At 42.9% G+C, this 15,074-nt stretch overlaps 1 protein-coding gene across 1 annotated transcript in view; it reads right to left on the bottom strand.

The window, feature by feature from the left end:
• ATP8B3 (ATPase phospholipid transporting 8B3) overlaps positions 1–15,074 on the bottom strand; it is a 76,638-nt gene that overhangs the window by 9,034 nt on the left and 52,530 nt on the right. The window contains exons 20-23 of the mRNA XM_087702736.1: positions 11,931–12,072; positions 10,063–10,333; positions 8,294–8,517; positions 5,095–5,178 (exon numbers count right to left, since the gene is read on the bottom strand). Coding sequence (XP_087558862.1) covers positions 5,095–5,178; positions 8,294–8,517; positions 10,063–10,333; positions 11,931–12,072 — 721 coding nt within the window. The remainder of the gene's footprint in view (positions 1–5,094; positions 5,179–8,293; positions 8,518–10,062; positions 10,334–11,930; positions 12,073–15,074) is intronic.

The raw sequence follows: 15,074 nt of genomic DNA, 5'->3' as shown, positions 1-15,074 counted from the left end.
CAAAGATTCCAGCGGTTTCCCCCCTAATTAAAAGAGCAAATATTTCCCTCCCCAGGTGTCCCCATTCACATTGTCTAATGAAGGTAGCTGGGAGGCTGCTTGGTCACTCCCCTCCTTCCCTTGCCATCTGCTGGGATGACCTTGATTCTCACAAGAAAACTTTTTGTTTTGACCGGTAGCCGGTCTATCTGCTTCCCCCTTCTCTTCCCCCTTTCAAAGTTCATGGCAACTATGAGGCAAGAAAAGATGGCTTCAGGCAGCTCAACTTCAGAATTGACATCTGGAGGGAGTCACACTGGATAAGATTACAGGTAGTCCTCAACTTATGACCACAATTGAGCCCAAACTTTCTGTCGCAAAGCAAGACAGTTTTAAAGGATTTTTGCCCCTTTTTATAATCTTTGTTGCCACAATTGTTAAGTGAAGCACTGAAGTTTTTTAATGAATTTGGCTTTCCCATTGCCTTCGCTTGTCAGAAGGTCACAAAAAAGTGATCACGTGACCCTGGGTTACTGCAACCGTCATAAATGAATCCATTGCCAAGCATCTGAATTTTGATCATGTAACCATGGGGATTCAGCAATGGTCATAAGTGTGAAAAATGTCTTAAGTCACTTATTTCAGTGCCATATAATAGCAATAGCAATAGCAGTTAGACTTATATACCGCTTCATAGGGCTTTCAGCCCTCTCTAAGCGGTTTACAGAGTCAGCATATCGCCCCCACAGTCTGGGTCCTCATTTCACCCACCTCGGAAGGATGGAAGGCTGAGTTAACCTTGAGCCAGTGAGATTAGAACCGCTGAACTGCAGATAACAGTCAGCTGTAGTGGCCTTCAGTACTGCACCCTAACCACTGCGCCACCTCGGCTCCCATGGTTCATATAACTTTGAACCATCTCTAAACAAACTTTTGTAAGTCAAGAACTACCTGTACTCTAAAACAGGGGTGCAATTTAATAACCCCCCCCTCCTGTTCCTTTTTATTGGTTCCCAAAACACTCCACATGTGACCCGCTGAACCTGGGTAGCAAACAGGTGGTTTCTAGTTTTTGCAAAAATAAAATGACAAATAAAAAAAGACAATAAAAAAAAAACCAGACGTGTAGAAACACTGATAAGCTTAACCCTTAACTTTACTTTGGCCCACAACCTCCACAGCAGTGGCAGAAAAAAGTAAGAATTCATCACTGCTCCTCCAATGACATCATCAACAGATTGCTGCACCTTTATACTCAACCACTAAAAATATTGCTCAAAAAAGGCAATTGTTGGACATAAACTACAATACAATAGCAGAGTTGGAAGCGACCTTGGAGGTCTTCTAGTCCAACCTCCTGCCTAAGCAGGAAACCCTATACCATTCCAGACAAATGGCTATCCAACATCTTCTTAAAGACTTCCAGTGTTGGGGCATTCACAACTTCTGGAGGCAAGCGGTTCCACTGATTAATTGTTCTAACTGTCAGGAAATTTCTCCTCAGTTCTAAGTTGCTTCTCTCCTTGATTAGTTTCCACCCATTGCTTCTTGTTCTACCCTCAGTTGCCTTGGAGAATAGCTTGACTCCCTCTTCTTTGTGGCAACCCCTGAGATATTGGAAGACTGCTATCATGTCTCCCCTAGTCCTTCTTTTCATTAAACTAGACATACCCAGTTCCTGCAACCGTTCTTCATATGTTTTAGTCTCCAGTCCCCTAATCATCTTTGTTGCTCTTCTCTGCACTCTTTCTAGAGTCTCCCCATCGTGGCGACCAAAACTGAATGCCGTATTCCAAGTGTGGCCTTACCAAGGCATTATAAAGTGGTATTTAACACTTCCCGTGATCTTGATTCTATCCCTCTGTTTATGTAGCCTAGAACTGTGTTGGCTTTTTTGGCAGCTGCTGCACACGGCTCATATTTAAATGGTTGTCCACTAGGACGCCAAGATCCCTCTCACAGTTACTACTATTGAGCAAGGTACCACCTATACTCTACCTGTGCATTTCGTTTTTCTTGCCTAAATGTAGAACCTTAACTCTTTTCACCATTGAATTTCATTTTATTACATAGTGCCCAATGTTCAAGTTTGTCAAGATCCTTCTGCATCTTAAGCCTGTCTTCTGGAGTGTTGGCTATTCCTGCCAGCTTGGTGTCATCTGCAAACTAAACTAGCGCCAGTTTGATTTGGCAGTTAAGGCACCAGGAGACTGTGAGTTCTAATCAGTGGTGGGATCCTGCCGGTTTAACAACCGGTTTGGCTGCCCGTGTGCGCGCAGTTTTACCAAAACTTACCTTTCATGTTACTTCTTGGGGAGTAACACAGCGCTCTGCCATGTTAATCAGCTGAGAGGATATAGGTAAGTAAAGCGCAAGGGTGAGCCGGCGGGCCAACCTGATCGTTGGAGCGAAGTGATTTGCTCTCAGCTGATCATGGGAGCTACCGGTTCATCCGAACCGGTCTAAACTGGCTGAATCCCACCCTTGGTTCAAGTCCCGCCTTAGGCATGAAGGCTGGGTGGATGACTTTGGCCCAGTCATTCTCTCCAACTTACCTCACAGGGTGATTGTGATGGGAGAAAATAAGAAGAGGAAGGAATATTACGCATGTTTGCTTTCTTGAAATATTTATAGGGGGGGGGGAGGATAATAAACAAATATTTCCCATCTGTGCCTTAGTAAAAGAACATGGGACAATGTCCTATCACAAAAGGGATACTGCTGCCCCCTGCTGGTGATGTCAGGTTCAGAAGGCAAAAATCTGATCTACAGATTCTCTATTTCCAAGATGGATGCTGTAACTCACAGCTCTACAGCCAGACTCATTCCCTGAGACTCTGAAAGAGAATTAACGTCACAATTCTCCCCATTTTGGGGTGGAAAATGCATGAAAACTATATTGGAAAACCTACAAGAGGCTTGCTATAGTTTTAAAAACAAAAAACCCTTCACCCAATTACCCGAGAAAGAAGAAGGGGGTGGGAGGTGGGGAAATAGCCCTATGCAATTTGGGATTTCCTCAAAATGTTAAGTAATGCCTGCAACCATTAGGCCATTATGTACTTCTTCTCAATTTTAACTCTTGAAATAACAGCATCTATCCTTATGTTGTCAAAGTAGTATCATTGCACTTTGCTGAAAGGCAAATAGTGCTGAATAAAAATATAGTTATACCTTCTATACCCCACTCTCTCGGCCTTCCGGAAAGCCATTAAAACCTGGCTGTTCCGACAGGCCTGGGGCTGTTGACCCCAAAATACGGTCCAGCCCCATTTAGAACGGAGTGCATGGTGTGTTGTATTTTAAATCTATCTTTTCTTTCTCTCTCTCTCTCTATTTTTTTATTTACTTATTTCTGTACTGTAAGCTGCCCGGAGTCCTACGGGATTGGGCGGCATATAAATGTTATTAAACTTGCAAACTTGAAAAATACACCAATGTGGTTTTTGCTATCTTTTATTAATTTCTCCCGCAGAAGTATGACAACTTAAGCTATGGGAGTAAAAGCTAACTTCATGTTGTGTTGTGTTTTTAAATTTATCTAGAATTTAAATCAATATGAATCTGAGTTTTGGATTATAATCCTACTAATGAGTTTCATTGATAACATGTCCCAAGTTTGGGTTTTTCATAACATAAAGCTTTAACATTTCAGTTCGTCTTTTCCCCTTTTCTACTGGTTTGCTAAATTTGTTACATTTTTCAGACCACACTCATGGTTACACAGCAAACCTCTTGGGTTGGTTGGGCTAAGACAGGGGTCGGCAACCGTAAACGCTCAAAGAGTCACCCGTTTCCCACAGAAAAGAAAACACCGGGAGCCACAAAGTTCCTAACCGGAAGCCCCCTGTTCAATTCTGGAGCCGTCCAGAAGTTCAGTTCCCCCACCATAGAGTCTCCTTCTAGCGCGGCGTCCTTTTTCCTCTACCTGTCATAACCGAAAGTCCTATCAATTGTGGAGATAACTGGAAAACCTTCCCCTTGCCATAGAGTCTTCTCCTGGCGCACTGTGCTTCTCTCCCCCCTCCCCCCCGGAAGCTCCTCTCAAAATTGTGGCGCTGACCGGTGACGGAGCCGCAGCAGAGGGAGGAAACAGCCACATGCAGCTCCAGAGCCGCAGTTTGCTGACCCCTGGGCTAAAAGATACTGTAGGGAGGGTATGTGCAACCTTGGCTACTGTAAAATTAGGGTGAAGATTCATTCTCCAAGCTTGTTGGTTGGTTTCCGAAGATTTCATTACTAGGCTAGATAACATCTTCAATGGAGTTTAGGGGATGTCAGTGTTGCATTGGTGATTAATCTTTTTGTCATTGCGTGTCGCATGCCCTCACCCATAATGTAATGTGCGCGCAACACATACACACCGTGCACCCCAACCCCAACCCCCTGTGCATGTACACATGACCCCTCTCTCCTCGTGCTTGCATGTACAACACCCCCCCCCCTTGTGCTCCATTTTGGGCCTAGCAGGCCTCCCTGCAGCCTCCTGGGACCATAAACGGGCCGCGGGGTGTCGCGCCGCACCTCCCTCCCCATGCCCTGTTTTGGGCCTAGCAGGCCTCTCTGCAGCCTTCTGGAACCAAAAACAGGGTGTGGGGGTTGTTGCTCCCCCTGCGCTCCCCCCGCCCACTGTGCACACACGTGGCAGAGACCCGAAAATCAGCTGACCGGTGGGAGGCATGTGCACATGCGAATTAGAGCGGAGCTGGGGTGATGGGTCTTGTGATGAGTCAGCTGTGAGACATTAGTGAGTCTTGTGATGGGTCTTGTGGTAGGTCTTGTGTTTAAGATTTAAACTTTAAGACTTTTAGAGACTTTCCATTTCTCCCTTTAGGAAATATAATAATCTGCCTAAAATATTCCTCAAAATATTTCATTCTTCTAGGAAGGGGGTGGTTTCCCACCAGAGACATTGAAAACACTGGGCTATTTGAGGTTCTATCTAAGTGGTTGTCTTTAAATCAGGGATGCACCTCTCTCTCCCTCCCTCCCTCCCTCCCTCCCTCTTTTGCATTAGGGAGGTAAAGGATATTTACGAACACAGCAGTGGCCATTGATTTAACTTACAATTAAAATGATTCAGTGTAAAACATTGTACAATGCAAAGTTACTTACCTGTTCAAACAAGCCCAAACACAGGACTGGGAACGAAGTGTAGACGACATTATAAAGGGCGAGGAACCAGCCCTCCAGCAGAGGCTGCATGGAAAGAGAAGAAAGAAAAAAAAGAAAGAAAAGGTTAGAGAGACACCTTGAACTCCATGACCAGGACTATCATTTTCTTCCTCAGCATATTATCCAGAAACAGAACAGAAAAATTTCTTTAAAATCTGAACATAGCTATGATGATGCTTCTAAAGTGAACCAGTTGATTTGCATTTTGCTCTTCTTCTATACAGACTCCTCACATCCTGGACATAAATTGTTTCAACCTCTACCCTCAAAACGACGCTATAGGACACTGCACAACTAGACACAAGGACAGTCTTTCCCCGAATGCCATCACTCTGCTAAACAACTAATTCCTCAACATTGTCAAATTATCTACTAAGACTGTATTACCATTATTTTTCGCATCCTTCCTAGTACCTATCTCCTCCCACTTATGACCATAACCATGTTGCTTGTATCTTTACAATTCATATCGTTTTTATTTGTTTCCTAGTATGATTTGATTGCTTATTAGTAACCTATGACTATCACTAAGTGTTGCGCTGCAATAAACAGGCAACGGAGCAGCCGGCACGAGGGAAGGAGGGTTAGGGTTCCCTCTGGCTGCTCCATTGCCCATTTCTCCGTTGCAGTGCAGCGCCCAGGATCCACTTTGATAGTGGGGGAGACGGTGGGGTTTAACAATCAGTTTGCACAAACCAATGAGAACCGGCTGAATTGGACTACTTGATATGGCCAAAGATATACATGGGAAAACCAAGCCGAAGGGCCTTGATTTCAAGAAATGCCTCTCTTAGCTGGAATGGATCTGCATCCTGAGACAAATTGCTGAGTGTTTCCAGTTTTTTGTGAACTTGGGAGGCAGCTTTTCAATTGCTGTGTTTAGAAGAATCTCCCTGTGGAAATTGTGCTTGAAGGAGCTAAAATGTGAATTATCTTGGAGGGCTTAAATGAAGGAGTGGACATCACACATCACCAGTGGATGTTTTATTTTTAGGAGCTCTTGCTGGTTCTCTTTAATGAAACTGGGGCTGTTTGCACTGGGTTATTAATGTATGCTTAACAAACGCAAAGGGTCTGTTAGATTGTGGGGAGCAGTGGTGGGTTGCTGCCGGTTCGGCCCGGTTCAGCCGAACCGGTAGTGGAATTCAGGCCTAGGTCGCAGAACCGACAGTGACTCAGGCCTGCCACGCCCACAAACCAGCACTCTCGCTGCTGCTTGGCCGCCGCCATTTTGAATTTTAGTGACTGCGCATGAAGTCATGTCAGGATAATTGAAACTGCAGAAAAAACAATTACTACCAACCTGCCTTCCATTAAGGACCTGTATACTGCATGAGTCAAATATTGAAAATATTTACAGACCCCTCACATACTGGACATAAATTGTTTCAACTCCTACCCTCAAAACGACACACTAGAGTACTGCACACCAAGACAACTAGACGCAAGAACAGTTTTTCCCCGAACGCCCTCACTCTGCTAAAGAAATAATTCCCTCAACACTGTCGAACTATCACTATTAGTCTTCTTATCGTTCTTATCACCCGTCTCCACCCGTCTCCTCCCACTTATGACTGCAGGACTGTAACTTTGTTGCTTGTATCCTTACAATTTATATTGATATTGTTTCCTGATTGCTTATTTGTACCTTGTGACTATCATTAAGTGTTGTACTTTATGATTTGTGATGAATGTATATTGTCTTTTTATGTACACTGAGAGCATATGCATCAAAGACAGCTTTCTTGTGTGTCCAATCACACTTGGCCAATAAATAATTCTATTCTATTCTATTCTATTCTATTCTATTCTATTCTATTCTATTCTATTCTATTCTATTGTCAGGATCAGATGGATTACACCCCAAGGTTCTGAACCTTTTTCAAAAAAAGGGCATGAATAGCCTTTCGGAGGCTTGTAGGGTGCTCCTGGAGGGGTGGAGGGCCCCCAAAACGAGCAAAAACGGCCCCATTTTTTGTCAAAAAAAGGGCATGCATAATTTTTAGGAGCCTTGCAGGGTACTCCTGGTGGGGTGGGGGGGCAAAATTGAGCAAAAAATTGGCCCATTTTTCGCTCATTTCTGCCCGCCCCAATCCCCAGGTGCATTCTGCAGGGCTCCTAAAAGTTATGCACGGCCATTTTGGTGAAGGGGATGGAGTTTTGGGAGGCAAAAAATGCTGTATTCAGTGTATAAGATACACCCAGATTTTCAGTCTCTTTTTGGAGGGAAAAAAGTGTGCATTATACACCGAAAAATACAGTAGTTCCTACCTTCAGGGGGAAAAAAGGGGGGGGGGGACTACAGACCTATCAGCCTGACATCAATACCTGGGAAGATTCTGGAAAAGATAATTAAGCAATAAATCTCCGAACACCTAAAGACAAACAAAGTCATAACTAGAAGCCAACATGGGTTTGTCAAGAACAGAACATGCCAGAGAAATCTTACTTCGTTCTTTGACAATGTGACAAAATTTAGTAGACCAGAGAAATGCTATGAACATGTCTGGCACAAGCAAACAACCAGATCCACTCATGAAAGGTTCAAGTCAACAACTTTATTGTGTTCTACCTATATTACAAGAATCTCCCCAGGCTTCTTGTTTTTCCTTGGGGACAAACTTATTGTCAACTCTCCTTGTTGTCATGGGAACAGAATGAGTTGGAGTAAATTCCATGCATACCGCTCGGCTGGAATCTGGAATCTCAGATTACTGCTGCCGGCTGAGAGGGGTGTATCTACTGGGTAATGTGATTTATGACACAGACTGAGGGGAGGGGAGGAACAAGGGTAAAGTTCAGAAGCAGATAAACAGAGCAAAGATTTGGCTGCGAATAAATCTTGCCTAATGAAGCTATCAATAAATCACTGTTTTTCGTATTAAAACAAACAATTATTATGAATCAGTTATGGCATCATTAGGAAACCTGACACTGATAAGGTTTCATTTAACTTAAAGGGGTAGGGTGTCAGGGTTATGCTTCTTGTGGCCACATAAGGATTCAAGACTACTTCCTTCCTTGACATCTCCTCCTCCATGTCTGGCTGGGAGCTTTCCAACATCATACGAGAAATGAAAGGCCAACTGAAAAGATTGGAATCAGGAGTTTAGGGTGGGGTACGGGGCTTAACACTCACCTGTGCTGTGAATCCTGTATAAAAAGCAAACCAGATTTGCACCATCATGCCAGCAAATGTCTTGAAGAAGAAGTAGCGGAGAAATTTACAGATCCGGATGTAGGACCACTTGCCATGGACGAAGAGAAGCCTCTGAAGGTAGCGGAACTGAGCCAACGCATAATCACTGCACTGCACCGCTTGCATGCCTTCTTGCCCGCTGATTCCAACCCCTATGTCTGCAGCTGGAGAGAACACAAGGAAGGGCTAATGTCAGACCGCATTCCACTTCTGACTTCGGCAATTTAACAGAAGAGTTGGAAGGGACCTTGGAGGTCTTCTAGTCCAACCCCCTGCCTATACCGTTTCAGTTATTTTAATTGCATTTGGATGCAAATTAAATTAAACTGTATTAAATCTTGGTCTTAGCCACTTCCATTTCTTTGCTCTTGGCCGCAGCTGTTTGCCGCTGCATTAAGTGTAGCCATTGATCTGGAAAAAGCACAAGTTGTGGACTCTTAGGATAACAACAGAATATCTATCCTCTCCTCCATGATGCTGTCCATGGAGCAGCACAATACAATACACTACAATACAATAGCTGAGTTGAAAGAGACCTTGGAGATCTTCTACTCCACTCCCTCCCTGGGCAGGAAACCCTATACCATTTCAGACAAATGGCTATCCAACATCTTCTTAAAGACTTCCAGTGTTGGGGCATTCACAACTTCTGGAGGCAAGCTGTTCCACTGATTAATTGTTCTAACTGCCAGGAAATTTCTCCTCAGTTCTAAGTTGCTTCTCTCCTTGATTAGTTTCCACCCATGGCTTCTTGTTCTACTCTCAGGTGCCTTGGAGAATAGCTTGACTCCCTCTTCTTTGTGGCAATCCCTGAGATATTGGAACACTGCTATCATGTCTCCCCTAGTCCTTTTTTTCATTAAACTAGACATATCCAGTTCCTGCAACTGTTCTTCATATGTTTTAGTCTCCAGTCCCCTAATCACTTTTGTTGCTCTTCTCTGCACTCTTTCTAGAGTCTCCACATCTTTTTTTACATCGTGGCAACCAAAACTGAATACAGTATTCCAAGTATTCCAATTTGTGGTTTAATAAAAAGCTCAGTTTCTGACTGAGACGCGGAAGGAAGGAGGGATCCTTGCAGGGGACTGCAAGTCTTGTTTGCGAATCACCCCAGCTTTAGTTCCCAGAAAGAGGCCCAAAGGAGTGGAAAACCACCACCTGTTCCAATAAACCAGGTAGATAACCCTGTAGAAGTGAAACTGAAGGCAACTTGGGCCAACTTTCAACCATCCTCAGCAAGAAATCTGTTTAAACGTTTTGTAAGGGATAGTTCTCCCTTCCTTGATTCTTGGGGGAAAATTTTTTACCATTTAAGATACCTTCCAATCAAATTCAAGTTGAAGGAATTGAAATTTCTAAACCTAGCTTACAGGCCAAGGATTTCTGAAATCCAAATACTAATCAAAATTCTGTGTGGCTTTTCAAGGTTGGTTCCATCAGCCGTCGTAAGTATGAGCCAGTTGCCAAATATCTGAATTTCGGTCACACGATCGTGGGGATGCTGCAAAGGTCGTAACTGTGTAAAATGGTCACAAGTCACTTTTTTTCAGTGCCGTCGTAACTTTGAACGGTCACTAAACGAACTGCTGTAAGTTGAGGATAACCTGTACCATCTCCATGCGTCTTGGCTGAGAAAAGCCCGCTTAAGGTCCTAACCTGGCTACCCAAGACTGTATCTCTGAGACCAAAAAGGGCAGCAGACTCACTTTTAATCATGTTGACGTCATTGGCCCCGTCTCCGATGGCCAAGGAGATGGGGTTCTTGTGTCTCTTCACCATTTGCACAATGAGGGCCTTCTGCTTGGGGGTGACCCTGCAACAGATCACAGCTTGGCAAGTGGTAGCCAGTTCCACAAAGGCTTTTTCAATGAAGTACCCGTGCTCCTTGCTGGTATCCTTAATCCGGAAGCGCAAATGCTCCAAAAGACCTTTCTTCTCCTTGGATTTCTTGTTCTCCACCGTGTGAAAGATTTTCTCCTGGGGAGAGATGAAGCCCAGACATATAACCCAGGGGCCTGATTTCTTTGCCCAGAATTATAGCTCTCCTACCAAGAACGGTTGCTGGAATTGGATTGTTGCGGCCCGCCAATGGAGCTATCAGCAGCTTCGGAGAGTGTGGAGGTTGGGGAGGAGCATGGGCCAGTCCTGGAGTCTGGGGAAGGCTCTGACAAGTGCCCTGAGTTGGAGGAAGAGAAGGGGCCAGAGCTGTCTGACAGTTATTAGCTGCCTTCGGAGTCAGACATCAGTGAGGCAGACCAACAGCTGGAGCCTGTTCCCAGTGTGCGCCTGCAGACGAAGGGAACAGCTAAAGAACAAGGGTCGATTTGGGAATAAGGCCTCAGGTGGACGGTGAATGGCCCCTCCCATAGGGAATAAAAGAGAAGCGAAGGGGGGGGGGGTTTGCAGGAGACAATTAGTTTATCCCTGCATTCGTGCCAAGTATTGCGGCATCTGAAAGATATCAGCCTGGCCACACTCCAAGCCTGATAAAGGTCGGTATTTGTGAACTATCTTGAAAGACTGTGACTGGGACTTTGCTGGAGAGGAATTCACTGTAAATTAAATAAAAGGGGTTTATTGGGATGAGGACTTGGCTTCATGCTGCTGCGGAAGCCTAGGTGAGAACATGGGTAAGTCTAGTTTAAAGAAGAGAAGGACTAGGGGAGACATGATAGCAGTCTTCCAATCTCTCAGGGGTTGCCACAAAGAAGAGGGAGCCAAGCTATTCTCCAAAGCACCTGAGGGCAGGACAAGAGGCAATGGGTGGAAACTAATCAAGGAGAGAAGCAACTTAGAACTGAGAAATTTCCTGACAGTTAGAACAATTAATCAGTGGAACAACTTGCCACTAGATGTTGTGAATGCTCCAACAATGGAAGTTTTGAAGAAGATGCTGGATAACCATTTGGTGTAGGGTTTCCTGCCTGAGCAGGGGTTGGACTAGAAGACCTCCAAGGTCCCTACCCATTCTGTTATTCTATAATCCTATTATTCTGTTACCTCAGTCAGTAGATGAAGTCAGGGAACCCTTAATTAAATTAATTAAAAAATAGGCTTTTCCCTACCTTGACGGAAATCTCTTCTTCTGAATTTCTCCTATCAATGTGCAGGAAAATATCCCAGATGTCATAAAGAAAACCCAGTTACAGGTAGTTCTCGACTTACAAAAGTTCATTTCGTGACCGTGTGAAGTTACAATGGCACTGAGAAAAGTGACTTGTGACAGTTTTTCACACTGACGACCCCCATGGTCACATGGTCCAAATTTGGGCGCTTGGCAACTGACTCATATTTGTGACGGCTGCAGTGTCCCAGGGGTCATGCGATTCCCTTTTTGCGACCGCCTGACAACCAAAGTCAAAGGGAAAACCCAATTCACTTAACAACCTTGTTACTAACTTAACATCAGCCATTCTCTGAACAACTGTGGCAAGAAAAGTTGTAAACTGGGGCAAAATGCACTTAAACACTGTTTTGCTTAGCCATAGAAATGTTGGGCTCAATTGAGGTCGTAAATCGAGGACTACCCGTACTATAGAGGAGAGAGGGACCCATTGAAAATGTTCTATCTTACAAGGAAGTCGCCTGTGACCACCAGGGCTTTTTTGCCATGCGCTCCAGATGCCTGGTAAGGAAGAAAAGAGCCGATGTTGCACAGGGCTTCACCACTGCCAGCCAAACTGTCGCCGCTGTACCAGGCTGGTTCAAGAATCTCACTGAAAAACAAGGCGGAGGGGGGGGGGGACAAGGACAGGTGTCATGAACCTGGGACCACAAGTCATCACATCTGCATCTGCAACATCTAACCTTCCCATCCCTCGGTTGTGGAATCTGCAGGATATTCATGCAAAGTTTAATTTCTGAGTCCGAGATAAAGACAAAGTGTTAGAATATTCATGAGTGGGGAGGAGCCAACGTCACGACGATATGGACATGCGGTCTCGATGCTCCGAGACCGCAGCCAATACTTTTGCCACTGTGTGGTCCAATCCGACCTAAACCGCCCTGAAGAGACAGTGAACAGGAAGAATACGTCTTCTGACCTCAGGGACACTGCAAAGTCCCTGATCGATGCAAGAGAAGTTCTTCAAGCCAGCGACCAAAAATCCAGCCAAGGCTGACAAAGTCGGGGCGGCTCCAAAACGGAAGGATACGGAAAGAGAAAGTGTTTCCAGCTGGTGAGGAATTTTTACTGTTTTAAAAAGAGACTGCCTATAAAAAACTTAAAATTAATTTAAATTGGAGAACAGAAGAATCAAGCGGCGGAATTAAATTTGGAATGGTTTTGGACAGAGGTTATCTTACTTCTTAAATGCTATCTTCGTGGATGGAATTTATGCGAGCCTTTTGAAACGGATTGATTAAGCTTTCTTCTTCTATTTTTTCTTCTATTGTTCTCTGTAACCTATGGACTAAAGTTTTCATCTTTCATTGCTGTTGGTGTTTTTCTAACTCATTTAAAGATTGGACTCTTTTTTCTAACTTGAAATACAAAAAAGATACAAAAGAAATAAGATTTGCAACGATAACACTGCTGCTCGGAGGCTGGAGGGTTTGTGTATTGGAGTTTGTGTATTGGAAATGGAACAGGTTTTTTTTTTCTTTGCTGATTGTTTTGGCTTGGCACTGCAAGGTCTTACTGCTTGGTTATAGAGAGTGATAAGAAGGGAAGCATACAGATGTCCCTTTGAAGTATATCTCTAACCAGATAAAAGTGAAAACAAACATTTTTGTGAATCTATGTTTAATTTTTTTTAACCTTCCAAGCTAGAGCAGCTGTGTTTGTTAGCTGAAGAGGATGGCACAATTTCAAAAGCAAACAGAAATCTTGAGCTTGCAAAAGATATTTTCAGAAATACAGAAATTATCAAATACATAGGAGAGGATAGAGAAGAAGCTGGAAGACTTAGAGTACATAACAGCAAAATATGATGAAGAAGTTGAAGATGTTTATCAAATGAAAAATGTGGTGGTTAAAACTCAAAAAATTGAAGTGGAAAATGAATATTAAGAGATTAAATTTGCTGATATTTATGGTGATTGGCTGCTCTCTGAAAATGGACAGAGTGGAATACTGAAAGAGGAATTAAAGGGAGAGGAAACTTATCCCAGAGGGCAAGATACAGAAGAAAAAAAAACATAGATTTTAAAGAGTGAAATTTTATTAGCAATAGCATGGATAACACTACTGACAAGCAAAGATAAGCTGATTAAGGAAACAGAAGAAGGCATCAGGATTACATGAGAGATCTTATAAGCAAGAAGTTGCTAAGAGGAGTCCATACAAAGTTGATCAAGGAGATGATTAGAGGACTGGCACCACAAATGGCAGAAGATATGAGACTGTTTTGCTATTGGAAAGATACAGGTTGATAGATGGAAGAATATAATTTAAAACTAGTTAAACTTAGTGAAATTTATTGACAATAGATGTAGTTTAAATAAATAATTGATAATGTTACTAATGTATACAATGTGTAGTGTTATGATGAGTATAATTGGATAGGAATATGGAATTGTACCCATGTAAGGAAGATTAGAAATCCCTTTGGATTATACATAAAGGTTAATAAAAAAGGGAATCAACTTAGATACAGTTAAAGTTTTGATTATTAGGGGGAAAATGTTATGATACAGGATATAGTTAAATAAAGGAGGGATAAGAATAACAACATATATATAGATATGGGTATAATATAGAAACTGGATGTAAATTTTAAACAGTGATTTGGAAAGGAGGATTAGAAAACTTTGTTATTAAATGGAACGAGCTCCCCGCAGAGATTCGGACCCTCACCTCTCTCCAGGCCTTCCGAAAAGCCGTTAAAACCTGGCTCTGTCAGCAGGCCTGGGGTCGATGAGTTCCCTTCCCCTCTCGAATCGTGTGGCTGTTGGTTGTTTTATATGCCCTGTACTTTTTGTGTAGTTTTTGTGTTTCCCTTCCCCTCCTTGGGTTTGTGCGCCGCCCTGAGTCCCGCTGGGAATAGGGCGGCATATAAATAAAATGAAACTCGAAACTCGAAACTCGAAATATTATGGATGTTTAGCTAGAATAGGACATAAGGATTTAGTGTTAGTGGAGGATTTTAAAAATAGTAATTGAAAGGCCAGTATGTAGTTATGTATTAAACTTTGGTATATTTTATGATGAAGGATGCTTAAACAATTATAGTCAAATGAAAATGGAGATATGATGATGGTGACATGTTTAAATATTTGAATTAAAATGCTTGAGTTAATATGAATTATGTTTGTTGACTGTGGAAGAGATGCACGAAAGTCTTTTTGTAACCAACTGATACACTTTCTACAGCATGTAAAGAAGAATTGTTTGTTTTAAATAAAAAATAAAAAAATTATTTAAAAAAAGAATATTTATGAGTGGGAGAGACATGGGAACAATGTCTCTCCCAATGAATAGGCATAGCAACTAAGTCAGCCAATGGGAGCTTAAATAGATCTGAGTTGGTGCAGAGAATTGAAACAGAAACTTAAGCAGAAAGCAGTCTGCTGGTCTGTGAAGTAAACTAGCAGTCTGTCAGGCCTGTCTGCTTTGAACTCTGAAGTGAAACTAACTGCTCTCCTCTGCTTTGTGCTTGCTTGTAACTGCTCTCTACTTTTCTACCACATTGGAAGAACCTGCTTCTCGGTATTGTACATTTATTCATCTGTTATTATGTATATAAAGAAGTTAATGAATCCAACTGAATCAGTTATC

This window comes from Thamnophis sirtalis, unplaced genomic scaffold, assembly GCF_051295495.1.
Source record: "Thamnophis sirtalis isolate CommonGarterSnake01/CBP01778 unplaced genomic scaffold, rThaSir2_p1.2 scaffold_1, whole genome shotgun sequence".
NCBI classification, from domain to species: Eukaryota; Metazoa; Chordata; class Lepidosauria; order Squamata; family Natricidae; genus Thamnophis; species Thamnophis sirtalis.
This window is presented reverse-complemented; position numbering and strand designations above follow the sequence as displayed.